Here is a 27,936-nt window from a genome sequence, read left to right on the forward strand (position 1 = left end):
ATTTGGTTATCAGTGATGTTTACAGGGTTCATCAAATCATCTGTGGAAAATTTCATGGCCGTCCTTCCTGTCTAAATATTTCATTTAAACCACAAATTGTTTTTCCTCAGATTGTAACTCTGCTGGGTTGCAGATAATTGTTCGATAATGGAACTATTTAAAAGCGTCATTATGGCACACACAGTATATGCATAATGCTAATGTAACCTTTCAGAAGGTAATTTGATGCCTCAGTGGCTACCAGATGGTCACTTTCTGTCACCTGTCTGTCCCCGTCTGGCTGTGTTGATCCTCACTTGCGTGTCTGTGGGTGTGATCACAGAGACACCAACACGCACACCTACACAAACAAGCACAGACACACGCGCTGCTCCGGGATTTGACGCCGCTGCAGATGGTGTGTAATGGTTTGTTTACGATGTGCTGTTCTGTGTGAATAGCCTTTCCTGTTCAGATCGCTGACCCTTGACCTCTAACCTCTATCTCTACACAGGCCAGACGGCCCTAGTTAAAGCGTGGGATTAGACCTAGGGGTTAGGGTTATTACATAATAATTCAAACAGCCTGTGGGTGAAAGTCACGCAGGGCAGGATGAACAGTTAATACTAGGTCGGGAAGAATGTTCACAGGTAACAGGATGAATCCCTCTGCTTAATTATGCTAAAACGCCATGCACATATATTGAGCATATCTAACCGTCAGTGTGTTAGAGCGCTAATGCTAATATTCAGTGACCGCTCTGCCCACGTGCAGACCCACAGAGCTGCCAGCGTGGCTGTAGTGTGGACCCTGTGGTCTTGTTAGATTACTGCATCCCTAGCATGTTCACAGTGAAGCGTGGGATGTCTGAAACATGTAGTATATACCACAGAAATCAATGATGATACCAGCAGTAAATATTGTCCTCCTGCTCGCCTCACCCTGTAAGGTTGTAAGAGTACACAAAGGCGATTGTGTAAACTGGGATGGAACGAGTATCCTTCACCAGTACAAAGAATGATTTCTCTTAAGACCACTGAACCATACCACCTTTTCTTTCTTTGCTGACTCTTAACTCCTTGTGAGCGAACACCACAGCTGACTGGCCAAAGAAAAAAAAGGTTAGCAGAAAAGGGAAAGAGGCAGATTTAATAGAGGTGGTGGTGGTGATGATGATGATGATGATGATGATGATGATGATGATGATGATGATGATGATGATGATGATGATAACTGTGAACAATAGCATCAGCAGGACTGAAACACACACAAAAACAGGGAAATGGTCTTGCGCAGGCACTCACAAAAACACACACAATCTGTCAATCTTTATGGCCACAGACTTTCAGACTGACACAAATGTGCTCTGGATTTATTACACACACACACATCCACACAAAGCCCAGGCTAGCAAATTCCTGACCACTCCCATACGTTGGGACTTTACTGACCAAACTGCTGGCTTTCAATTAGCCAGCCACAACTATGTGCCTCGCCTTCCTCTCCACCCTCTTCCGCTACTTTCCCTCTTGCTTACCCTCTTCCTCTCCCACACCCAGAACAAGGCTGTAAGCTATGCTAAGGATGGAGAGAGCTGACAGGGTTAAAAAAAGAAGAAAAAAGTAAGAGATGAATGAAGAGAAGTAAAAAAAAAAAATCAATAGCAAATCAGTTGAGAGAATGAAAAATGAGAAGGATACAGACATATGGAGAAAGGAGTTTAAAAAATTGAGGAAGCAGAATGGTTAGACTGTGGATAAATGCATAAAAGGAAGTGTGTTGGGATGTTAGGGAACCAGAAGGCAGTAACAGCAGACTCCACTGTTATAGTTGTGTACAGACAAATACCAGTGCACATGAAAAATGCATTCCATGCACATATGTATGACTGTTTACATAACATGTAGACTGGAGTAAGATTAGGAGCAGACAGGAAAAAAAACCCTCCAAAAAACAATCCCAAAACCAAACCTAAACCACTCAAAAACAATGACTGCATTCATCAGACAATATCCCTACAGTCCAGCTGGTGCAGAGAAGCCAGAGCACAACAACACTGAAGGGAACTGGTTTGGCACTGGTCGTGTAAGATAGAAAAGCAGAAATGGGTGGAGTGTACGCTGCTTTTATGACAGTGAAGCTGGCTACAAAGCAGTCCAAGCCTGTTCCATTGGCAGGACGCACTTAACACTTACTCACTCCCTGGGCCCTCACTTGAGGCAAAATGCGCCAGTGTATGCAGGTCTAGGTGCCAACATGCTGATGTCATCACAGAGGTGATTTGTTATGGGGTTGCTCTTATAGCTTAATCGCCACAAAAGCTTATGCATCCAATTATTTGCCAAACGGCAGAGACCGTTTCATCTCTGCTCGCATGGAAAACTACATGCGTATCTGCGTGAGCACTGCGTCTGTGTATGAGACCGTGTCCAAGTGACTTTGCAGCCAGCTGTTCTCACACAAAGGCAGTATGTTATACTGCAGCTGGGTCCCTGCGCAGACTGGGTGGAGCCAGAGAAGAAAGTGCTAAAGAAAGAAATGATATCCATACGCCTGCGTCCTAAATCACGCTTTAAGGTGCAGGGATATGCCTGCTTTGTATGCAAAGAACCAAATGCAGGCGCATCAATGTGTATTTGTTCTATCGGTGCATTCTGTACTTGCAAGTGTACTTGTTTTTTGGCAACCTGCCCTAAGGAGAACAACGGTGGAGTGAATTTTGGGCTATAAAACAAATTTGTTTGGAAGTTCAAGAGAGTGCAGGGAGCTCAGAGTATGCCAAGCAGTGATCATTCAGCAATTTATAGAGACTCTAGAGGTCGACCGCTCTTACGTGGCTGCGCACACTAAACCTGGGTTTGCATTATTTAAAAGTCAGCATATAGGTGGTGATAACAGCTGGATACATATGTGCACCTGCATGTCGGACAGTGTATCTACAGCATGCGTGTGTGTGTGGTCTCTCAGCATGTAAGTAACAAGCCTGCACAGTATAGATTTATGAAAAACCTCACACAGTTTCCAGACCAGACTCGTAAATAACCGCGGGCTGGAAAAACAGATATACATTCATCACGCGGGGTACTTTGTTATGAATATCGGCAGCACAAGAACACTAATAACAGCAGCACCCCCTCCTGCTTCTCTTCTATTTCACTTCGTCTGGACCAGAGGGAACAAAGTGGGGCGCATTCAAAACACAAAATAATGCCATGTCCCGACACAAATGAGCGGATTGTAAATCCGTTTAGATTCATAAACCCAAATCTAAAAGCAGTGCTACAAAAACATTACGAAAAAACGTCTGTAAGAAATATTAGGGTAATAATCATATTCTTGGGTAGTGCTTCAATAAAATGAAGAAAACACAATCTGCATATTTAGAATTAGGAGAATTAGGGGACAGACCAAGCAGCCTTCTTTCCGATCAAACAGTCACAAAGGAACCCTAATGATAGTAATTGGCTGACTGAACTGTCTGGCAGCTGCAGGAAGCAGTTAACAAATTACAAAAAAAGCACACACACTCAGCAAAAATTGTAACTGCATCAGGGACACCTTATCAACACAGCAAGTGTTGTGCACTGCATGTTGAAACAGCCGCTGACTATTAAGTTGACACATTATTATTAACCGAGCTGGCTTTTCCTGTAAACCAAAGACCCGGGCAGAGAATGAGAAAAAAAGGGGGTTGGAAAGAGGAATTGGTATGACGCAGGTCTTTTTAAGCAATTGATCAAAGACCACTCTGATGTCTTTCAACGAGAGGCCTCTGCCAGTACATATCGAAGTGGGGTGATACAGGAAAAGGGATTTAATCCCTTTAACAGACCCACATGAGGCAAAAGAAAAAATAAAAAAGAACGACGTGACATTTTAATCCGCACCCTGCAGGAATTTTTCACGTGTTTTCAGAGCCTGTTCGTTTCCCATCACCTGAAGTTGAGGTTTGAAGAGAAGTGTTAGTCTGTGAACGGAAGTTGGCTGTGTCACTTAGCGCTCAAGCTAATATATGGCTGTGAAGGGCCTGAGCGAGGAAGGTGACACAACACTTTCCCTTGAAAAACATTCATCTGAATCTCCTAAGAACTCTGGCATGTGCGTGCACATTTGTTATGCTGACTGATGGCTCTCAGAATGACACATTACCTCACACCCCGGATGGGTGTGGGAAAAGGAGGAGGGCGCAAGGACAGGACCTAGATGTGATGTTCACATTTTCAGGTTGACAGGCTAAAATATTTGCCCTCTTTTTTCACGTTTGCTTTGTCTGGTCAACAGCATTACATGATTTACTTGGATCGGGTGTTTCGTTTTTTCAACCTTTCTGCGACGCCCTTCAGTCTGTCATGAGATGGAAATATTGTGCGGCTGTAATGTTTATGAGGTCACAGGATGGAGTATTAACCTGGGGGTAGGTGGGGGGCACTGGGACAAATGGCAAATGAGGAGCAGCTTAAAGGCACAAAGGGAGAGTTTAGAAGGCCAAGAGGTCACAGTAGCAGGTTACTGAAAGAGAGAGGCACCTCCTGCTGGGTCCCATACCATTAAGCTTCTTTTCATCCTCAGCGTGGGTGAGGGGTGACTAGTTATCTCACTATTAGAAACCAATCAAAACACTCGAACTGAATTGTGAAGCTCTCATTAGCTGACTTTTGCAAATCCCTCGAGTTTCAACAGCCTTGCACATTTTTGGAGATACACACTCAGTAATCCAGAGCTTTCCTTCTCTGAATCAGGACGAGGAAATCTGGGCTAATTAGCTCAGCTGGCCTAACTAGCATTTAAGCCTGACAAACACTCCCCCCTGTTGTCTTGCGCTCTCTTTCCTGTACAGCAGACACGCACGGGGTGATTCAGTAGAGTTTTATGCATGCGGGGCCAAGACCATACTAATGTGGGTAAATCTGAAAAGTGAATGCTTCTAGCCCTCCACTTATTTAGACTATATGCCTGCATGTGTATGTGTATAACCTCAAGCGACTGGCCCATGTGAGATCCGGTGTAGGGGAGGTGATACTTTTTATTCGCCACGTAGGTTTTATAAACTAGAAAGATAAAGAAGAAGACGTGCTAACAAGGCAGAACAAATGTGTCCTCCCGTATTTGTGTATGTGTGTCCGTGAACCACTATCGACGAGCACGAGCTCTGAAATGAGTTCATTATAATATTCATGAAGCTGCTGGATTACTGAGCTGACTTAGAGAAGAACTAGATATCACTACACTGACCCTGGCTCTTTGCCCTGAGGGTGAAATGACCAAAAAAAGGGGACAGATGAGGCTGGAAGCTGTGTGTGCATGTGTCAGTGTGCAGGGGCTGACTCTAGCTTTTAAGATGATAAAAATAGGCATTATGATCTACCTGCCTTTACTATCTACTGTAATATATAAATAAATAGGTTATGTTATGAGGTATCCTTAATTAACAGCATTCTGAAAGAGCCACACTCCAAGATCCAAACGCTAAGGGAGGTATCACAGATAGTAAAAGCAGTATTTGTTTCAGTGGCTTGATTAATGAAAGTCATATCAATGTCATGGGAAACACATGTAAAGTGAGAGCCACTTACAGTCCACGGGCCTGCCCGTGCGCCACTTTACAGCACTTACAGTCTGCTCTGGTTTCTAATGGTCCACATTAACCCATGGAGTCTCCCTGTGCATGTGTGCACACAAATGTGTGTCAGTTTAGTGACAGACAGTGAGAAAATGAGTCGGGAAGGCAAGAAGGCGGATAAGGGCAACCGAGATTGAAAAGCGAAAAGAACAAGAGCACGAGGAGCATAATTACTCGCGGCAAATGCGCGCGTGTCCGCGTGCGCTTCTTATCTCTGCCGTACAGAACATCTTCAACAGACTAGTGGCGTTCGTATTTACATCCATACACACGAAAGTAGCGAAAAAACTCAGTCATTTACTCAAGCATTTATCTTCAAAGAGAGAATCCACAAGGAGACAGACAATTCGACAATTTATTTAGCTTGAACAGAACATTGTACGGCCTTTTTCTGCTGACATGTAAATCTACTGGAAGTAAACGCACGCTGAAACGCACACACACAAGTCGGGCTGTACTGTGTTTCCCAGGCTCCTACATTAGTGCTCACGTTGAATCCCATTTGTCCTCACATCCTGTCAGAAAATAAGCAGGCATTTATCTGGAAAGGTTAGGTGCACTATTCTCAAAGTGCACAGACAATTCAGATATTTTAGCTCACTGATAATACTGATGTACAGAGTGTATTTATATGGTGCTTTTCCAGTCTTATTGACATCACAGAGTGCATGCTGCTGCAAGGTACAGTCACACATTCTTATACACACATGATGAGCCGGTGATCAGACCACTACTCGGTGGACAACCTGCTCTACATCATGAGCCACAGCTGCTCACTGCTTAAAGACCTTTGATAAAATACCGGACAGCCACTTGTGCTGGTATTCATCCAAGTTAAAGAAGAAGTGATGGAAGTTCCTTAGTAACTACTGCAATTGGTTCCAACTGTAAATTGCTCACAGATCTCCATCTGAGAAAGGTTTCCTGTCTTGTTTAGAGTAAAATATGGTTTTAAACACTGAAACGTAAACATTAACTTGATAATTCACACTTAGGGAACATGCTTGGCTATTGGCCCAGTATATCTAAAAATATCAGAACTGGTTAAGCTGTAAAAAGACAGAGGTCACGGGTCACTCACTGCTCAAGGCTAAAGTATTTATGGAGGCTCTACTCCAGTCCACAGAAACCCTCATACAGAGAGACAAATACATGCATTTAAATACATTACACAGCTGATAGTAGCAGGACATTTCAAAATTAGTAAGCATGTGTGCCCATCCTTTTTCCATATTACTTGCTGAGCAAAATCCAATATTTTCTATCCTCTGTCACACGTGCGAGGCACACAGACACGACATGTCTGCAAGATTTCATTGTAGCTCGCAATATCTCGTGAGCAGCACGATGTATGGGGAGAATGTGTTTACTTTTGGTGAGCGAGGGAGTCTAAATCTTTCATATTATTATTACTATCGATTCTATACAGCCGTGCTAGCATTTCATCAGAGGCTCATGGGATGGATTATCCATCGCATGTGATCTCCACATATCTATTGTGTATGCTTGTGCTCGTTTTGCGGTCCCATCAGCACCACAAGAGCAATTCCTCTGAGCAAACATAACCAAAGAGTTGACTGACTGCGTAGATGTAGAGAAAAAAGAAGACAAACAAACCTGATAAGACAAGCTCGTCCTCTCCCATGAATCATCAACCTCTCGTTCTCAACTTAGTTAAGTGACCTCTGTGCACATGTATCTGTGAGCATCACCATTTCGCTATGAGGCTCCGTACACAGTAAGCTGCCATTTTGCACCTTCGGGTACATAATTTATACCTGGTTATGGCATGTCATTAGCGAGCTATAATGGTGAAAGTAAACTGCTGCTCTACTGAAAACATGCTGCCTCTGCATAAAAGACAGACAGGCCGTGTTTGCTCAGAATATCGAGCTTCTCTCAGACTCTAAGGGGGAAAAAAGATCAATTAATTGGCTACAAGCTGTTATTATATTGGCATATGAAAATCCATTGGTTTACCTCTAGTAGCAGGAAGAAGATGGCCTGCCAGGTAGGGATGTGTAAACGGCTGACAGATCGGCATCTGTTTCCTTAGACAGACGTGATAGATGGACGTGGATTGAGCCTGACTCTGATCCACTTGTCTGATGAGCTTGTCTGATGAGCTGTCTGGGATTTAGCTCTTTCCTCAATGACCATCAATCCTCTGACAATCTCTTTCTGCATCGTGTGGTTATCACCCTTCCTTAATTGTCTGTCTCTTTGTTTACCTGCCTTACTTATGATTGTCCATCACACTTGTCCTCATCTACTTCATCTGCATGATCACACTGAACCACCTGTCTGTTGTGTAACAAAAATACACGCCTTCCAATGTGTTTCTTAGACTACACGGGTACGTCACTGTGGATCAATCTAGTCTGATCTATTTTCTTGCGTTTGCCTCTTCTTCTTTCATTCTGGGGCACTTGTGAAGCAATTAAATTTGGAATGAAACTTACTAAGAGAGCGCTGCCATGGCACGTTGAGCCAGTTTTAGAAGTTGCTTTGTTTAGCGTTCGTTTGGGCAATGAAGCCAGAATGCGAAAGCCAGAGAGGAGGACTGAAGCTGGCAAGAAGACTGTGGGAAAGTAAGAAACCCCGGGAGAGAGAGAAAGGGTGTATATGAATGAGTTGGAGTTAAAAGATCTATAATTGGGTGGGCGGCAAGGCAATATTGTGGTGGAGTACGGTATAAGTGGCTCATTTTTCTTACAATTTCTTGGACAAGAAGCTCAATGAGAGAGGTTTACTCTCACACACACACACACACACACACACAGACACACACACACACTACTCCACAACTGCTGTCGTACTATGGAGTACACAGAGTAATGAGCTGCAGTTCCCCCCTGTGTTTCTCTCTTGCAGCCTCACCTCCTATAGCGAAAAAGCAATGGACAATATCAGCACTGGAAACCGAATGACCTCTACTGCAGGTGCACAGCAATCTAGAGACAGGCCAGCAAGGAAATAACACGTGACTGCAAAGGTGAATGAGGACTGGGGAGGGAAGTGGAAAAGGAAAGGCAGGCAGATACAACCAGAAGAGACACTGGAGATTCACATCTCGATAGAGACAGCGAGAGAGGGAGATATAGAAGGCTGTGAACAGGCAGAGATTTGACTGCAGAGAGCTCCTCTGCAGTAAGTGGTTATTGATCGTAAGACAAGGGCCCAAAGATTCCTCGGCTAGGGAAATTGCACAGGATGCTGAATTTTTTCCTCCTTGTATAAGAGCAAAGGCGCTGAAAAGCACAACACGATATGCACTTCAAAGCAAGAAGAAACTGTTTAAGATCAGCATATAAAACTGTACACCAAATAGCAACATCCATAAAAGATTAACGACATTAATAACAATAATGAAACAATCAGCATGAACTCTGTGCATTGACGGTGCCACGTGGTCTCACTAAGGAAGAACTGACATATCTGTGACCTTTTCGGTGCTAATGATCAGAGATGGCTGTGGCTGTAACAGTAGTCAGGACAAAATGAACACATACTGCTTTGAGCTTTATATGCACTGCGTGTGCACAGACACACACAGAAGGATGTCAAGAGTGGAAAGATCACATCGGTCTTGTTCTTTCAATTCAGATATGAGTGATGCAGGTGACCTTTGAAATGAAAATCTAAACACACTCTCTCTCACTCACACACACAGACAAAAGGAAGCAACTTTTCATGTAACCAAAGTGAGGCCATGAAGAGAGAACAATGCCTCTGTTTTGTTGATCCATACATTGACATCAAGTGGTCTTACCAGTCTGTGTGTGCCTGTCAGGCACACTCAGGCTCTCTGTACTTAAAGTATAGTATACTGAGAAAAGCTTTTTTGGTACTTATACTCCATCTGTTATTTTATTTTCCCTGTGGCTTAGTCTGTGTGGAAAGCATGGTGAACTAAAACAGAAATTATATAAATATATATATACTGTGTATGGCATGGAGTCCACACCAGTCTTTTTTTTTAGAGAGATGTGAAAACATTCACGTGTGAGGGCATTCTCAAAGCCCATGTTAAGTTTGTAAGTGTGGCTAATTCTGTCCTGCCAACTCAAGCCATTCAGGAAAGATTTGTTCACAAGTGAAGGGAAAGGTTGATGACTGGGAGAAGTAAGTCATTACTGCAGTCAGTCTCACAGTTGTCATGTTTCTCTCACTCTGAGAGGCTGGGTGATGCCACTGTGCTGCCACAATAATAAATTGAGTTGCCAGCCCTAGTAATAGTACACACAGTATCATTATACAAAAAAAACCCCAAATAAAATCAACTGATGTATTGCTTTTACTAATGAACAGGTCATTGAGCCCTTGGGAAATGTTGTTATTTTAATAATAACTGTTCCCATGGCCGAACGCCTACCAGTTATGGACTTGTAGCACAATCTTATGATCATTTGTAAACTTCTACTTACTGCCAATCACTGTTTACTTTGGTACATACAGTGTTTATTATTTCAGTATTCTTCAACACGTTTAAAATCGTGGCCCCAGAAAGAGCGATGTTGGAAAAGTTGTGATTTTAACAAAAAAAACCAAACAAAACAGCTTATTGATTCAAGATAGGCTCATTCGATATTCTGATGGCATTCTGGCAGAGTAAGCACCACGTTATCAACACGGGCTTCTTCTTTAGGGCTCGTGTACGATCATGTGGGTCAAGCCAGAGTGTAACTGGGCTATACAAACAACAATTTCAATTCCATCGCAATCGCTGTCAGCCTTTCCACAGTAAGCAAAACAGCGAACCTTACCCTTTGATTCTTTGAGTTGTTCATCCTAACCAAAGAGAAGCACTCCGCTCTCCTCCAACTCTCCAAACTGGAAGCACGGGGGCTTTACGCAACAGCAGGGTCCGTTCAGCGTCTCGCACACGCACAACGTGAAAGACCTCAACTCAGTTTTTCCTTTTGAGGGACCTCCATTTATGGTCAAGATGAAATATCCACTGAAAAGCCGAAAATAGGTACCGCTAATTGGCTTTGGAAGTTTTAAGGATCCGCGCAGAAACCACAAAGCTCGCTGGTTTTGGGGGGAGAACGAAAGGCGGTCATATGTTTGAGCCCGTCTGCGCCGTCTTCATTCCCGTCACAGTCTTCATTGTCGCTGTCCGAGTAGCTCCGCTGCTCCAGTCGGGACTCGTACACACACACAACATCACCAGCACAAGGGAAGGATGAAGACTGACCGGCTGATGGACCAACCGAGAGCCGCTTCTGAGGAGGCGGGTGTGTGTGTCTGTGTGTGTAGCTGCGCGCAGTGAAAAGTGAACTGTCATTTTAAACCTCCGCGGGTCCCTTGGGAGCAGCATCACAAGGACACTGCCATAGGGTAATGCCAAAAAATGCCCCCACCAAAAAAAAATAAAAAATAAAAAAGGATTGCGGGAATTTCAATTATTATAAATGACTTGTTGGCCTATAAGCTGTTGGCTTGTAATAAAAAAAAATTAAATAAATCTGTCAGACATATCTCTAAAAAAAACTGTTCAGCAGTTTGTTGTCATGAAATACAGAGGCCTCTACGCAGACACGTATTTCTTTTCCAGTGGGACTCTTCCAAAATCTTACAAAATATTTAGGACTAACTGACAAGAGCAGGATTTTTTGGCAGCTCCAAATTTGGCCAAAAGTTAAAGTGGGTTGTAAGTGTGTTCGTAAAATCTAACGTGGCTGCTTTGTGCCTGCACCGCCTACACTGTGGCAAAGAGATTTTTTTCTCTTTTAAGTTATGACTCAACTTTTTTTTTTCACAGGCACTGTCAATATGCTGTTTTGGACTGTTGCACAGCACAGACAAAACATCCATCTTCTCTCATGTCCTTGCTTCAGCAATTCAAATAGTGAGCGGTTATAAGAGTCAGGATACATTAATAACAGAGTTTGCAAGAAAGCAAAATAAAGGAAAAAGTCACACAAATCCTTTGTTTTATTTTATGAACTGCTTGCAAAGATTTCGAGGGCACAAAACTGCTGCTGCAAAACCTCCACAGAGCTGAGACATACTGACAAATGCAGCCTTTTTAGTTCAGCATATAAATGGAATGAATTTCATTTATATGCAGCAGGTCACTCTCTGATAAGAGGCACAGTCACATTTATGTATGCTATTAGAACATTATGCAATACTATTTAGTATTAAAAATAATGTACTACAGGCACTCTACTACTAGAATACCATAAATTATTGCACTAACGAGCTGCTTAATCTTAACTGTAGCTTGAATTTTGCAATAAAGGCATCACAATGTGGATAAAATAACATTAGCTGGCAGCCAACACAAGTAGACATGCATGTGTAACTCCACTGACAGAGCAACTTATCAATTTGGACAAACTAAAAAAACAAAACAAGTATGGTTCTCCCTCTGCATTTTGTCTTTGCATGCCTGCCACTGCCTTTGCTCATTGCTTAACCCATGCAGGCACTCTGGGAAGTTGTGGAGCAGCAGAGCGCATCACCTTGTCAGCTGATGATATATGAGAGTGATTTGTGGGCCGACGGAAACGGAAAACACAGATGAATCCAGCCAGAATTAGGTGTGGGAATAAAGCGAGGGGTGAGGGTGCATCGGCTAACTACTGAGTTAGGCTCCAGGAAATCCACGCTGCTAAACTAATAATAGAGCGTTCAGGATGTTTTTTATTTGTTAAAACACAAGGAGGATATTATGAAACTGTATATCTGCAGGAAATAAACAGAGATCATCAAAAGTGGCCCTAGTTTTGTTTTAATATTTTCCAAGATGCCAGAGCAGTGGATTGGATTCAGTCTCGGGGAATGAAGACAAAAAAAAAACGCAGTTGTTTTGTTATGTGTTATTTGTGGGAGGGCTGAGAAGTGGAATGAGGCATGCAGTCAGAAGATGCAGCAGATGACATGTAGGAGGATTGGGCTGGAGGAAGAGAGAGTCAGTCTGTGGGCAGTCTTGGCTAATAGCAATAGAGCAACAAAGTCCATTCCAACAGGGCAATGATGCATCTGTGCATCTGGGTGGGGGACTACAGCTCTTTAGCTCTAGCTGAGGACATTTGCTGTGGGAGCAGAGGACATCCCCACAAAAGCCGAATGCACCACGTACCAAACAAATATGCGACCATACCCATACTGTACTTAAAATTTGCCTCCAGTCCTCTCATCTCTCTGTGAGTTTAGTCTTGTGCAACAAAAACAAGATGAGCCTTGATAGCGTAACACTCAGAGCTGTAAATATCCCACAGTTAATCAGATTAAGATTTAATCAGCAACACGCTGTGACAGGAGCCAGCCATAAAAGTTGCTGTCTGGGGCAAATTTTCACTCGCAGTTGAAAGGGAACAACAAGCATGAGTACCAGCACCAAAACAATGATGCAAAGATTTAACACATAAAAAAAAATTAAGAAAAAGGTTAAACTGTGCATGTTTAGCAAATGGCAGTACATACACTGAGTATGGCAAAAGATAGGATGCTCACAGGGTCAGGTTCAGCTTTCTAATGTTGCATAACTCAAGACGGACCAGCCGAATGAATGATAGCATTTGTGTCATTATGCTGCGTTTCACAGGATGAGAGGAAATTCCTCGAGCCAGACTGGCCTCCTCAGCTCTCTCCCTCTGTGATTCAAGCACTTCCTATTGACTCTATAACAACAGCCCTCATCCCCAAACAAGTATTTCCCTTCCTTTCTGCCGCTACTGTATGTCCTCAAGCTCCTTTCCTTTCTGCCGAGAGCCTTTTATAATCGTGCATCTAGTTATAGAGCAATTTTCTGGACGGTCTCGGATTGATTTGTAATCTTTTCCTGAGCTTGAAGTAGAATGAAATCTTAATTACAATCATGGCTTAAAGGAGGGATAGTATGAAAAACAAAAAAGGATATTAAATGATGGTTGAGGCAGTTTTACATAGACTAACCCACAGCATCCAAACCCAAGAATAAGCTCTGATTTCTTTATTGCAAGGTACCAGTAGTCACAATAAAAAAAGTAAGTTATTAGTAAGTTAGATGATTGTTTGCTTTACTGTGTCACAGTCCTTATAGTCTATCATTTACCCAAATACTACTGTTCGTGTAGCTTAAACTAAACTGTAGCATACACAACTTTGAAATAAAAACTGCTGCTTTTGCTCTATTCTACCTAAATCAAAATCACAGCTTTAGTAGGTTAAGTTTTAGTTTATTAGAGAAATCAAGCATGATGAATGAATCCCAAACCTTTTTTTTTTTTTTTTTAAATATAGCAGGGAATTAACCAACTTCTGTTTTCAAGATGGTGAGCCTACAAGACCCCTGCTGGCCTTAAGAGAACATGACAACCTCTAGAGACAAACGGGGTCATTGATCTACTCCCAGTGTCAGGCTGCCTCAGGCACTGTATGGCTGTATGAAAGTTGTCTAACCTTTAGATAATGCTGAGAGTAGACTAGACTCTGATAAAAGAATACATAACATAATACTCTTAACCTTGTAATGCCAAGTGTATCATATTTGATACATGAGGTTTTGAGACCTTTACATGTTCAGTGTGATATTTTTCTTTCCTGAAAAACCTGAAAGATATATATAGAGTCAGACATATGCTTTCACATGAATGCCAGATGTAGACCAAATATATATAAATTAAAGTTGCATATATGCAAACTGATATTTCATTTCCTTTTCTTAATTTGTCAGAAGTTTCAAAAGACACAGATAAAATGAGAGGTGGCATTTATTCATCTTTCATGAGTGTGTATCTTAAATACAGCTGTAACAATTATGTGGAGCTTCAGCAGCCTGTAAATCTGCATTATATAAAATGTTATTTAAATTATTATTTTGCTAAAGACATAAAAATATTGACCCTGACATTCATTATCACTAAAACACCAGAAATCTAACAGCCAGTGTGATAAAACACACTGCCTGGAATATTATGCAAGTTGCATCAACAGTGATCGCATTCAGTTATATATACACTCGCTGTCAATCTTCATGGATTTCACAGCTTTGGTCATCAACTGTGAGGAAATCAGCTGTGTGTGTTGTTATAGGCCTAAAATAGTGCCTCAGTGAACTGACTCGTGTAGTTGTGTAATAACCCAGTGGCCGTCTGTGCATGGGGACGTGCTGACCCATGACACAGTGCTTCAGAAAAGACTAGTTTAGGCGGGGTCTTCGGCAGAGTTAACTATCTGTCTCAGCCAATCATACTGAGACATGCTCCTCTACAGAGCCAATAAGAATCCCTCTCCGCCTTCTTAGTCCTGGTGAGGATAAGCTAGATTAACCTTTTCATCTCCTAAAGAAGATAAAATTGGAAACAATATTGTGACATATGGAAACTCATTACCTGCCTATAACAACACACACAGCTGATGTCCTCACAGTTGTTGACCAAAGCCGTCCCTGTGACATCAGTGTCACTGTCCACAGTGAAGTGAGTTTAACATTGCAATTGACTAAGAGGAACACTGTAAATGGTAAATGGCCTGCATTTGTACTGTACCGCGGTACAACCTGTCAAGCATGGTGGTGGTAGCATCATGCTCTGGGGCTGTTTTGCTGCCAGTAGTACTGGTACATTGCACAAAGTGCATGGGATAATGATCAAGGAGAACCATCTCCAAATTCTTAAACTTCACTTCTAATCAAAAGCTAGATGATTGAAATTTGGACACAATTGGGTGTTCCAACAGGTGAATGATCCAAAACACACATCAAAGGTAGTTCTGGAATGGATAAAGCCGGCTGACATTAAGCTACTGGAAAGGCCTTCCCAAACCCCTGACCGCAAATGTACTGAAAACTTGTGGACTATACTAAAAGGTCTATGCCAGAAAACCAACTATACAAATTCTGCCAAGAACAGTGAAATATATTCAGTGATAATAAATATCCAGCCATAAAGAAGCCAGAAGCTTACTGATGGCTACCAAAAGCATCTGGTCGAGGTGTGACGTGCTAAGTGACATTTAACAAAATATTAGTGCAGATTCACCCTGTGCAGATTAGAAAAAATCCCAAATAAATCCAACCTTGTGCACCCAATTTTGGTTTAAAGTCATTAAAAATGTATGCTGTGCAATCATTCACCCTAGAACAAGAATGGTTGAAAGAAATCATTAAAAGCCCCAAATTACCATGATATTCATGCCCACGATGAGCGGATGTAAAGCTTTGATCACAACTGTATGCATACGTGTACGTGTAAGCAGGAAGGAAAGAGATTAAAACCAAAGATTTTAGAACAACAGCTCCAGTCAAATTCATCCAGCAGGAGTATATACACCCATCCAACACACATAACCCTCCTATTGTCACCCTGAGCTTTTGACCTCAACTACAAAACAGTAGCATGACATCATCTAGCTGGAGAGTTTCTTCCAGTGAGCTCATCATGATGAGACACTGTGCTTTTTTTTGGATCTAGTAGAGTTTGTGTGGGACGTGGCTGGGGGAGGCATAGAGTTCCGCCATGCCAATCAACACCCCTCTACCACAACAAGAGGCCCCATTCAGCAGCCTTGGCCCTCAGATCTACCTCAGTCTTAAGCCCCAGCTTCTGCTGTGACCCGCCTCCAAACCCTGGAATTCCCCTGTGCCTTTAGGTTTCCCTTTACAGCAGGGCCATTCATCGTCTACCCACAGAACCGAGACAAGCTGCATAAAACACAAGCAGGCCAGGTTGCTTTCTGTCATTTTACATGTGTATGAGTCAAACATTAACAATAAAGCAGCCAAGCCACCATCTATTATACTAGATCTCACAGATGATGTGAAAATCAGAGTGCTAAATAGATCCCTCTTGTCCTTGATGAAGACAGAACTGTCAGATGGTCAGACAGCAGCTCTGCAAATGCTGACAGAGTTGTTCCACCTGCCAAACACAGACACCCACCAGTGACGCCACTTCAGATGCATGCTGCAACTCAGTGGCGAAGCATCCTGCAGTTAGTAGTGATTCAATTAGGCACTTTGGACTGCTGTAGAAACACAGGGACACAAACTCATGCTGCTCCTGAAGAGACATCTTTAAGGGTTGTATATTAGTGATGCTATTCATGCTTTCTGCAGGGGAATTCACACTGGGTAATGGATTGGTTTAATGGGGGTAACTGTTCATACTTGTTCTCCATCACTTTAAGCTTCCACCTGTTTGATGGAGCTCCTATTGCATGCAAGCAATTTTAAGACAATCAAAGATCAAAAAACAGCGATGCACACGATGGAGATAAATAAACTGAACACAATCATCCACACTGCAAAGATTCCACACATACAGTACATAAACCTCATCAAAGACATAAAATAAAAGGTCTGCAAGACTCATAAACTTCCACACAATAATGAACACCATGCAGACTTCGTCTCGCAAGCTTAAATTGTATCCATGTGGATGCAAACACAAAAGCAACATCTACAGGCTTAATTAAACACACAACCAAATATTCTTTTTTAACGCAACGTGTGCTCCCACCATCTGATAACCAGCCTGCGCCACCAGCCCCGGCACGCTCAGATGTTTTCAATTTCACATTTTACAAATGGAACACACCATTTTAAATATCTACGCTTGACACTGACTTGTGAGCTTGAATGCACAAAACGTCAAGCAGAGATTCAAATCCAGTCCGCAGGCTTGAATCGTGCCTGTAGTGGCAAGTTCAAGAAGCTCCAATTTTCTTTGGAGGATTAAAGGAAGGTGACGCTTGAGGGTTAGATAAAACACAACGTGGGGGGAAAACAAAGCGACAAAAGCTGAGACGGTTGCGCAGACAGAGTGAGGCTATCAAATAGCTTTGGAGACAAATAGCAGGGATAGGAAAGTGAATGACAAAATGAGGCAGGCTTGAAAGATGCAGGGAGGCAGGTCGATGTTCCAATAACAACACCTTTTGGCATGTTGTTTTCTGCTTCTCACTCTCCTGGCTCACGCCTGCTGTTTTTCAAAGGAAGCTGGCTCAGGCTCCAGCATCTAACTGGTTCCTGCTCGCACAGAGCGCCTATTCAGACCTGTTCTGTTCCTACTAACCGCTGAATGGGCGATGCCTGGGGTGAGGACTGAGGTACACAGCACTGTGGTAATAACCATGGGGGACAGGGAATGTTGGGGTGCAAGCGTGAGGAGGGGAGCCACCTGATTTGGACTGCAGTCAGCAGGATTGACGTTAGCTGGATGGCCGTGAGTAAGGAGCTAGACATGCTGTTCCAAGAAAGAAGAGGGCTCGGTGGGAAGAAATGGGTGTGTGTGTGATGTGATACAAAGCCCCCTTTCTCCTCTAGCTCCTACACACTGTGCTTGCTTTTGGCATACAGCACTGAAAGAACTGGAAGGTACTGTAGTAATCCATGGCACAGAAGTCAAAAACACACAGCGATCAGGCTAAAACACATATACATGATTATTATAAGTAAATAAGTGCGGCTATTTCCACCCATTTTAGGTTGTAGCACAACAGCAGAAAATCGCTTCAACACCTTTCATCTTAATTCCGATCAAATGAAAACAGCTAAATAACAACTTACACTGACACTGAAATCCAGGGCATTAAACCAAAGGCCTCTAATTAAATAAAAGATTAAATAGCTCACAGTAGTGGATCATTACTCTTTGCAAATATTTACTTACACACATTCTTAGAAGCACAAAGATACACACACAGCAAGCAGTGGAGCGCAATCAAGTGGTCTGTTGCAGAGGAATGTGTTTTGGCTGAGACTTGACTTGTGTATCCTGTATCAAAAGTGAACAAGTGCTGTTAGCTTTAGCATACGTTCCACTTGTGTCTGCTGTAACGCAGGCTACTTAAAGAGCCTCCCGGCTGAACCAACACACGTGCACACCTACAGATGCACGCGCATGCAGATTTCATCTACTGACTAGGTGCTTCATTAGTGGGATATGGTGGGCTTGAATGCTTGAATTCATTAGACAAAAGGATGAATGAAACATATAGGGATTAAATTTATGGTGAAAATGAATATAGATCAGAAACGCAAGAACAAGATGAAGGAGAATAACAACAAAAAAAAAAACATTAAATAGCAAAAACTATAGTCTAGGGACACCAGTGGAATGACTAAATCTGCACCATTTCTGTCCATTAAAAAAAAAAAGAAAAAAAGATTAACCTTTGCTCTTGCTACACATTTGTCATTGGCGCATCAAACCCTCCAGTTACAGGGCCCAAGATACTGGTTTACTGTCCCAAGGCAGATACGGATTAACTGCTATCATCAGTCTGGCCTTTGCCCCTCCAACACCGCCTCCATTTAGAAATGGCATTGGTGGGGTCTAAAGGGCTCGGAGCTAAGAAATTTCTGCTACCGGAGCGAACACTTTGTGTGTCCGTGTGTGTGGTTATATAACTGAAGCATGTTCTCAAGCACATGACAACATGCACACAAGGGGACAGATGAACAGACAAAGAGACGTGAATATGAGTCGATGGATATTTATGGCAGAGTCCAGAATCTGTAAAAATATCTGAGGCACGGCCTCAGCTAAGTTTAGATTTTGGGAGCGTGTGACCAGTCGAATACGACTCTCGGGTAAGGCAGAGAGAAACTCCCACATGACCCCCCACCACCCCCAATATGAGCTCACAGTTAGCTGGGGTTAGAGATGACTGACCATGACTGCATGACTAAAGTCACTGCTGCTCTTCAGCAGCTGTTTTTGACTTTACTTGTCTACGCTTCCAGTTTGTGCTCTCCACATGTTCAGCAAATGATGCTGGGTCATCATATCAACATATCTAACAACTGTGGCAGAATCCAGAAAAAGAGAATCTCATTATTCTTTAATCAGACGACATCGCCGGCATGAAAAGCAGCAGGAGGACAACAAACACGGAGAAAGAATTGTATTTTCCCAAACAATCACTGACATACAGGCTAAAGCGCTGTGCACAAATCCTCATTTTGCAACTTGAGCAAAAAAACAAGACCTCAGAAGAATAGTTGCAAATGTCACCATTTAACTCTGCAACTCAGAAGAAGAAGTAGACCAGAAACTAGCAATCAGTATGAAGTAAATAAGAAAAAAAGGTTATATCCGGCTTAGTATGGGGGATATATGACCAGTAATGTCAATGGGTTCGATGACATCATGTTGTCTCTCCTGGTGGGAAACAATAATTACTCATGACCATTTCCTGTTTTCCTATCAGCTATGTCTCCTTTGGGGTAAATCCTGCATCCTGCAACGCAAATGCTTTTAACATGTATATAGAGCTAAAGAAGAAACTACCACAACTATGGTACGGCCTCATAAAAGAGACAGAATATTGAAAACATCTGAACCACAAATGTAGCAACAGCTACTCTAACAGACTTGTTAAAACATGAAGAGGAGACATGTTCCTTCCTCCCTCCTAACGCTACAATTATAAATGCTTGAATAATGCCTCAGCGCCTCAGTATACCTTTGTGCAATCTCCTTAATTTTTCCTTTTGAAATGCTCTCTTCACTTCTGAAATAATCAGTGAAGAAGATCTATAACAAAGAAGGACTACCTCTACATCCCTCAGATATGTTGTACATATAAGTTATGTTGCCGCAGGGGGAAAAGAAAATCACATGGAGGAGAAAAGGGCTCACATGTAATAACTGCAAGCTCCGATGATCCTAAAGGACACTTACGAAAGACCCTGGAGCAAAAAACATCCATAGCTAGCTGAAATTGCAGTCAGTGTGGGCCATGCAGCGCAGCTCAGTCAAAGAATCCTTGTCTCATAAAACCACCCAGGCACAGAAGAAATTGTGGCGGGGGGGGGGGGGGGGTGAATGAATGAGCATTTGAGCAAACAACTGAGTGTTTACCAGTCAAAAGTATGGAGCAAGGCCATCCACCACACTGAAATTCCCACAGGTTAATGCAGAGTAAAGCCTCTCTGCAGCTGACACTTCACCTTTGAACTCCCTGTGAAGCAGGGGAAGCAACAAGAAAACTTTCCCACATGACTGAATTAGAGGCCATCATCTTGTTATTGCACACGTCTACCCTTGTAATTGGATTTACAAAAATTAAACTGGAACCGAGACGGCTCAATGCTTACTAGCACAAGGATCTTGAGACAGAAACTCCTCGTTATCTACATTCCACAGTAATGCCTTAGATTTAATACTCAGACAACGCACCGTTTTCTGGTCTATGTCCAAGCAGTAAACAGCATTCTTCGTCAAAAGAGCCTCTGTAGCAGCAACTAACACCCTGATTAGTGTTTGCCATTAAGAACTTGTGTAGCTATTTTTAGGCACACATACTATAAAGATATTCTTGAGCAAATTGAATGATACATTCAAAGACAGTTCAAGAGTCAGAAAAACCAAAGCATCCTAGAAAAAAAGAATATACCAGGCCTCACTTAACCTGGAGTTGGCAGCCGTCTCCATGACTTCATAGCTTCTCCCCTTATGTGATGAAAAGCCAGACACCTGGCATGCTCTGTGGCACTTGGCACGGGTACACAAACAAAGAAACACTTCAAATTCAAAAACAATGCCAAATGCTCGCAGGTACAACACAGCATGAGTAATATCACCTCTTATATTGCTTCCATGTCACACAGTGTAAGACTTTTTGGACTAGAGTTTTGTTGACATGGTGAGAAACAAACTCTCTGCTTTTGAAACCTCTGACACAGCTGCAGCACAGACAGGCAATATTTTTTTCAGCTTATGCAGACAGAAAAGAAAGTATATTAGAATATCTCTTTGACATTCCTGTAAATTTCCAATGGCCATGTGCCTCTTCTGCCTTTTAACTCTATTGAATGAAGCACTCATTCTTCAGGTATTTCCTCCAAAAAGGAAAGAGGAACAAAGACAGTGGTGATTTGCAAAAGGAAGGAGGCTAGATAGTGCATGCTCAATAAAGCTTTTGTCAAATTACACATGGATTGATTCCCTTCTGTGTCTTACTCGGAGCACAATAGCACACTCTCTCTCACATGCAGACATGCATGCACACTCCCACAGGGACTTGTGAGGCCCACATGTGCAGCTGTGGACTGTGTGTGAACCCCAGTTGGGAGGGGAGACACTGAGGGAGAGATGGATGGCATGCAGTGTTGTTTTCTGTTTGCTGTCAGTGAGAGCTTTGCCATCTGTAAAAAGAAGAGCCCACACCAGCGTCAGTGCAACTTGTTTGTCACATAGAAAGATTCCTCAAACAACCCCTCTGTAAACTTTGCAACAGCTGCAGACTGCAGACAGAGGATGCACTGTACTTTGGGGAGCACATATTTGAAAGTAGGATTTCATTTATCGGCCAAACTGGTTGTGCTCACAGTTGATCATTAATTTTAAAAAAACAAACAAAACAAAACACTTTTGCTAACATACCCAACTTTGAAATGCTGTAAACTAGACACAGCAGTGCCAACAACAAACATAAAACAAGCTTGCAAAAGTCAGACAGAGGCGATTGCCAATAACAAAATTAAATCTGCTCTTTTACCTGCAAACTGAGCGCAATCTGACGAATGTACATCATATTGAGATCTTCCAGTATCCACAGTTTTTCCTCCATGTTTGCGTACTTATCAACTGGCATCCTTTAGGCAGGTAACGAAAAGATTGACTTCTTTTTGAAGTTGTCGAGTTCAGACCCCTACCCCGCAGGAACCGGGGACACGGAGTTCATTATGGCAGTGTCCTGTTCAGTCGTCAATGATTAAGAAAGAAACCAGTGCGTAAAACAACGCGTAAAAGTTCCTCTCCGCATCCAAAACAAGCCTAGTAGGACCGGGAAAGCAGACAAGAGGTGGAGTGGATGACAGCATCGACTGCACTGTAGCAACCCTGTTCATAAAATCCCCCCAACTCGTTCACGGCGCGTATTCTTCTGTACTTTTTCTCTCCGGGCGACAACGATCCTCTCAAACACCCACAGTCAACACCCAGCGGCAGCTGGAAAAGAATGGAGGCTTTTAAAATGCAGTTGTTCTCTTTGTGTCTCTGTGTCCCGACTGTGAACGCCGTCTGTCCTCTTTGACAAGAGACCTTTCCACAAAAGGGCATCGCCTCTGCGGGAATGATAGGCACAACTACTCCACTGTGTGCGCCCTCACGCTGCCCAACTCGGCGCTAAATTAACCCCTACGACGCGCCTCTGGTGTTGATAATAACTCTTAAAAAATAAGAAACGGAGAAGAGAGAGAGAGCGAGAGAGAGACTGCCACAACAGAACTCACGCCCTTTTAAACAAACATAAAGAAAATACCGCACCAGCACGCAAGCACAGCGGGGCGGAGAGCTTTGTTCATCTTAATAGCCTGATAATAAATGGAGAATTATATCAGTGTCAGAGTGGAGTAAGAGTGGAAATGTACACCGAAATATCACAGAAAACCGGCTTAATTCAAGAAGAGGTGGTTCAGGAAACATTTAAACAGTGGAAATACTCATATTTGACTCATTTTGTACGATTAACTTTTTAAAAAAATATCACGTATCCCAAAAGAGTCACTCAATATACATAGATCAAGGTCACATGCGTGAGCACAGTTCAAAAAGACCTGCTTTGAAAACAGACTGCGCAAACCTTTCATGTATCAGTGGAAAACTGATAACTCTCCAGGAAATTCTTAAAATATCTAACAAATATTTTTGGTTCTTCAAGTCATTTTTTTGTTGTTGTTTTTTTTGTTTTTTTGTGGGGGGGTCCTTATCAAAGCGAGAATATTCCCTACTTTGAAAATAAAGCGCTTCTTTCAACACCAGAAGTCGGTCTCCTTTCCAAAGATCACAGCTGGCTGCAGTTTCCTGTGTTCTCAACAGAGAGAATCCCAAAGTTTCACTCCATGTGACTTTCAGCCACAAATTCTCCTGATGGTTGCGTTTATGTCTGGGAAAAACTGTTTACAGTCAATCGGAATCTGCTCCACACAAAATACGGCGTAGAAGAAGTCACCAGGTCTGCTCTCCAGTGCGATATTCTCATGCCTGCGCTGTTGTGATGCGTGTATCCTTCCTTGTGCTGAGCAAACCACAAGCCGACCCCTCAACAGGAAACCGGCGTTACGTTGCAGGCTACTTACTCACTCAGACACATTAATTAAAAGGACACAAATTCTTCTGCTCTTTAACACCGAGGTGAGTCAGAGGTCACCAGAAAGGATTCATCATTAGTCAGATCACCCCTTAAAACAAAGTTACACGACATAGTGACAGGATGTTTTCCCACCACATTCCTCAGTTTTACAAGATATTTGGGATGACTCTTCTCTACACACATGTCCATATGGAACTCCATCACCCTGGAGCATGTCTCCTAAACTTGTGAACACATGCAAACAGTGAAAACAAAAGCGCTGATTAAGCCCTTTCACCTCAAAAGAGCAGAGCCAGGGGCGCCAGCAGTAAGCCAGGTCATTTCCCCAAGAAAAGCCTCCACCCTTAGAGTTCAAATCAGCCGGCTAATCTGCTGCAGATACCAACATAGATAAGATAGATAAAACTTTATTAATCCCTCGGGTAGGTTCCTCTGGGAAATTTGTTTTTCCAAAAAGCACAGCACCGACAGAAGTTACAGAGTTAAGAATATTATATATATATATATATATATATATATATATATATATATATATATATATATATATATATATATATATATATATATATATATATATATACACATATATAAATACAAAGACATATATAGATAAAATATACAAAGGGGATAAATAGAATAAATAGGAATAAAAATAAAAATAAAAATAAAAATAAAAATACAAGTGAATTGCACATTTCAAGTATGGAGTCTATTGCACTGCTGATTATTAACAAAAAGTATTGCACAAAAGGTATTGCACAGTGAAGAGAAGAGGCACTACAGCTTAGTTGTTCCCCCCTCCTTTGTCCTCCTGTTTCCCCTCCCTCTCCCCTCCAGAGAGGAGTTAAACAGTTTGATGGCGTGTGGGACAAAGGAGTTTTTAAGTCTGTTGGTTCTTGTCTTTGGGAGAAGCAACCTGTCACTGAACAGACTCCTCTGGTTGTTTATGGCCGTGTGCAGAGGATGCCCAACATATGCAGTAAGACAGGAGATTTATTGTTCCGGGGGTGGAAAAAGAAATAGTTGAGTTAAAATGCAAAGAGGTGCTTTTTGGCATCTCTTTGTGTGAGCGTGTGTGCGTCTGACTGGATACATAAATCACTCAGAATCTAAAATCACATGCAGCCGATCCTCTGTGAAAGGTGACCTGGCATGCTGCTGAAATGGAAAAATGTTAATCCAACAACACCTCAGAAATATGCTGAACTCTGTACTACTGTACTAATCTGTGCTGAAACAAACTTAAAAGTCAGCTTATCTTATCTTTATATGTTTTTTTTTCAAAGAATGAACAAACAACAAAAGATAAAATCAATATAAAATATATAAACTATTCCAATATCACTTAATCTATTTAGTTTGTCATTAAGCTCCATTACAACAGCAGCAGTTCCCTGAGGCAGAACTGGCTGCAGGTAAATCTCCCTGCAGTAAACCACAAAGACTTACATATTATGACAAATGCCTAGAGGCTGAACAAAAACAGACAGAAAACAGCTATTATCTCAATGACAGGGCACACTGACAGGCGGTTTAACCAGCTCAAACACTGCATCTTGGCCCGAAGCCACTGAGAATAGGGCAAACTCAGCTAGCCAGAGACAGCTGATTAGAGGGATGTGTAGAAGCCTGACACCTTTGGGCTTGACCGATTTTGTGATGTTAAATGGCGGTTACCTGATTGACTGCTGGATTAGCAGTGACTGTTCTTCTGACTGAAGCAGGGCCAGATGTGCTAATTGGCTGCTATGAGGGAGCCAATGTATTACACAACCAGTTAATCCCTCACCAACTCTGAGGTTTAATGAAACCAGAGAAGACACACACACACACACACTGAACCTTGCATAATAGAATCAGAGAGGGTTGAACCTCTCTAAAGACAATACCCGGTGCCTCTGTTGTTCCTGAAAGGAAGTGTGGAGGAATATGGAAAACTTCCTGTCTGTACACCTAATCGGCTGGAGGAAAACACACTGGAGTCAAAGCACAGAGTGACCTGGTAGTGCTCTGCCAAACAACATTAAACAGGAAATATTATACCTGCCCTGTGCCCTGTGATGGACCAGCAGCCTGTCCAGAATGTGCCCAGCATCTTACCTCACGTTGGAAAAACAATTCCGAAAGATGGGTGGATGAAAAGCTGTTATACCTGCTTTAACAAGTTATAAGATTGCCCCACATATCCCCACAATGTGCACTTCAAGTTTCAGCTCAGAATACCAGACAGATCCTTCATTCTGCCAGGCCTATAATAAACCCGATTTTAGCTCTGCTCCAAACAGGCTGTTTCACTGTCTGTAGTTCTAATTCCAGCAGAAGTGCTGCTGCCCACGGTCCGTTCAGCTTCACGTCTGTGAGTGACAGAGCGCAGCAGCAGCACGTTCAGATGACCATAGAGGAAACAGACCTGAATGAAAGATTCTGTCGCTTCCAACGTATTGTGTAAATATAGTCAAAACCACAGCACAGCTGTTGTTTTTAACTTTAGTGAGTGGTGACTTGGCAAACAGGATTCAAATCAGGATTTAGAATAAAAGAGCAGCAGCTTGGAAAATGGCAGTAGGTGAGAGCTAGTTAACAGGCGTTTTAATGGGCATGGTTCAGCCACTGTTTTTTACTTGAGAGACATCAACATGTAAAACAAACTGGTTTTATTGGGCGCTTGGCTGTATAATATACAGAAACTGTCCGTCAGCACTGCAACTGCTCGGGACACAACTGCTTGGGTTAGCATACATGAATCTAGCCGAAACAACAATGGTGGGGCTGTTCTTTTAGAATTTAACTGTGCAACTTGGACAAGTCTTTTTCTCCACTTTAACATGACACCCATCTGTAAATCTGAATTCAGAGGTGCTTTTCAATTTAGCGAGAAAGAAAAGAAACAAGAGGTTGATGTTATTGTGTAGGACAGACATAGTGGAGACACTTTGTTATGTTAGAAAAACATAACAATGCAAAACGGCAGTGTGCATGTAGGTTGGAAAAAAAGGTACTTTGGCTTAAAGACAGATTTATTATTGTTTTAATCTTTAAAAACCTTCCACATGCATAAATGACAGAAAAGGCTGGGTTTGGTGGCAAAATTTAAAACACCCAGGTTTCACCCAGGAGTGACCTTTTACCCTTATTTTAGACTTTCATGCACATTTTTGTTTAAAAAAACAAAACAATTGTTCAATTTTATCACCTTCACTGTCCCTTCACTTTTGCTTTCGCATCATTTGGTCAAAATTATCAGCAAATATGGCATGTTAGCATGCTTTCCTCTCTGCAACAGTAATTTGGAAACTACAGGCACAGGAAACGTAGCATTCTGTGTATCAGACAGGTTTTTATTAATCAACAGATTTACTAGTTAAGCCTGATTGCTCAAATAATTTCACTTGGAGTCCAAAGGGAGAGTCTGTTAAATAGCAACAATGCCACATTTTCCAAAATTCAGTAACTATCCTTAATCAAATGTTTTGTCAAAAAGCAGAAAAACATGTTGTAATAAAGCATCATCGGCAGATCCCACAAATCTGAACACAGAGTATTCCTATTGTTTAGACCAGAAATCCATAAATATAAAATAATATTAGGGAGATTAAAAACAGAGTGTAGAGAAAATAATCATACTGGTGATTTTCAAACAAATGTAATGTTAAACTTCTAATCAGCATTAATCAGTAACTGAAATTATTTCTTTATGTAAATCGATATGTGTAAAAAGTTAAATGCTGTCTTTGGTCTGAGGCACAGTGTGGCGGCAGAACAGGGCAGGGAACCACACGAGGGCCTCAGGCAGCCGTGTCCCAAACCACAACAAAGAAGTCTGACTATCATCAAAACCAAATCTGAAATCTGAACTCCACCACGACTCCCACTCGCTTAAATTACACACAGGGACACAGACAGCAACCCACGCTTACATACACAAATGCACATCTAGAAATAAATACATATAAACAAGTTGTAACAAAAATGGTCTCCAAATTTAGACAAGTGCCTTTGATCATGCTCGCAAATACTGTCGTTAAAACAAAACGGGATTGTTACAAACGTTTTTCACATGTTCAACTAGATTTTTGGTCACACAGAAAAAAAAGACCTCCCAGACCACCAAATCAGCCGCTGTACACCAACATTTAACACAAAAAGTCACAAAGGTGAAGTTTTTTTTTGTTTTACATAAAGACACAATAAAAATATTTTGTGATTGCTCACAGTGAGGGAAAAAAAATGCTCTGATCAAAGTAAGAACAGGAATATCACAAGACTTCAATTACTTGGCAGTGTTAGGGTAGTTTAAGGCA

The 27,936-nt window shown here is 42.1% G+C and overlaps 1 protein-coding gene across 4 annotated transcripts in view; it reads right to left on the minus strand.

The window, feature by feature from the left end:
* The window catches only part of rtkna (rhotekin a), a 54,691-nt gene that overhangs the window by 15,197 nt on the left and 11,558 nt on the right, over positions 1–27,936 (minus strand). Inside the window, exon 1 of one of the 4 annotated variants that reach the window (XM_085181458.1) lies at positions 22,040–24,041. The exons of 2 other annotated variants lie outside the window; for them this stretch is intronic. In XM_085181458.1, the coding sequence (XP_085037584.1) occupies positions 22,040–22,135 (96 nt within the window). In that variant the 5' untranslated portion in view covers positions 22,136–24,041. One more of the 4 variants, XM_085181459.1, reaches the window with a different exon arrangement.

This window comes from Neolamprologus multifasciatus, chromosome 12, assembly GCF_963576455.1.
Source record: "Neolamprologus multifasciatus chromosome 12, fNeoMul1.2, whole genome shotgun sequence".
Lineage (NCBI taxonomy): Eukaryota > Metazoa > Chordata > Actinopteri > Cichliformes > Cichlidae > Neolamprologus > Neolamprologus multifasciatus.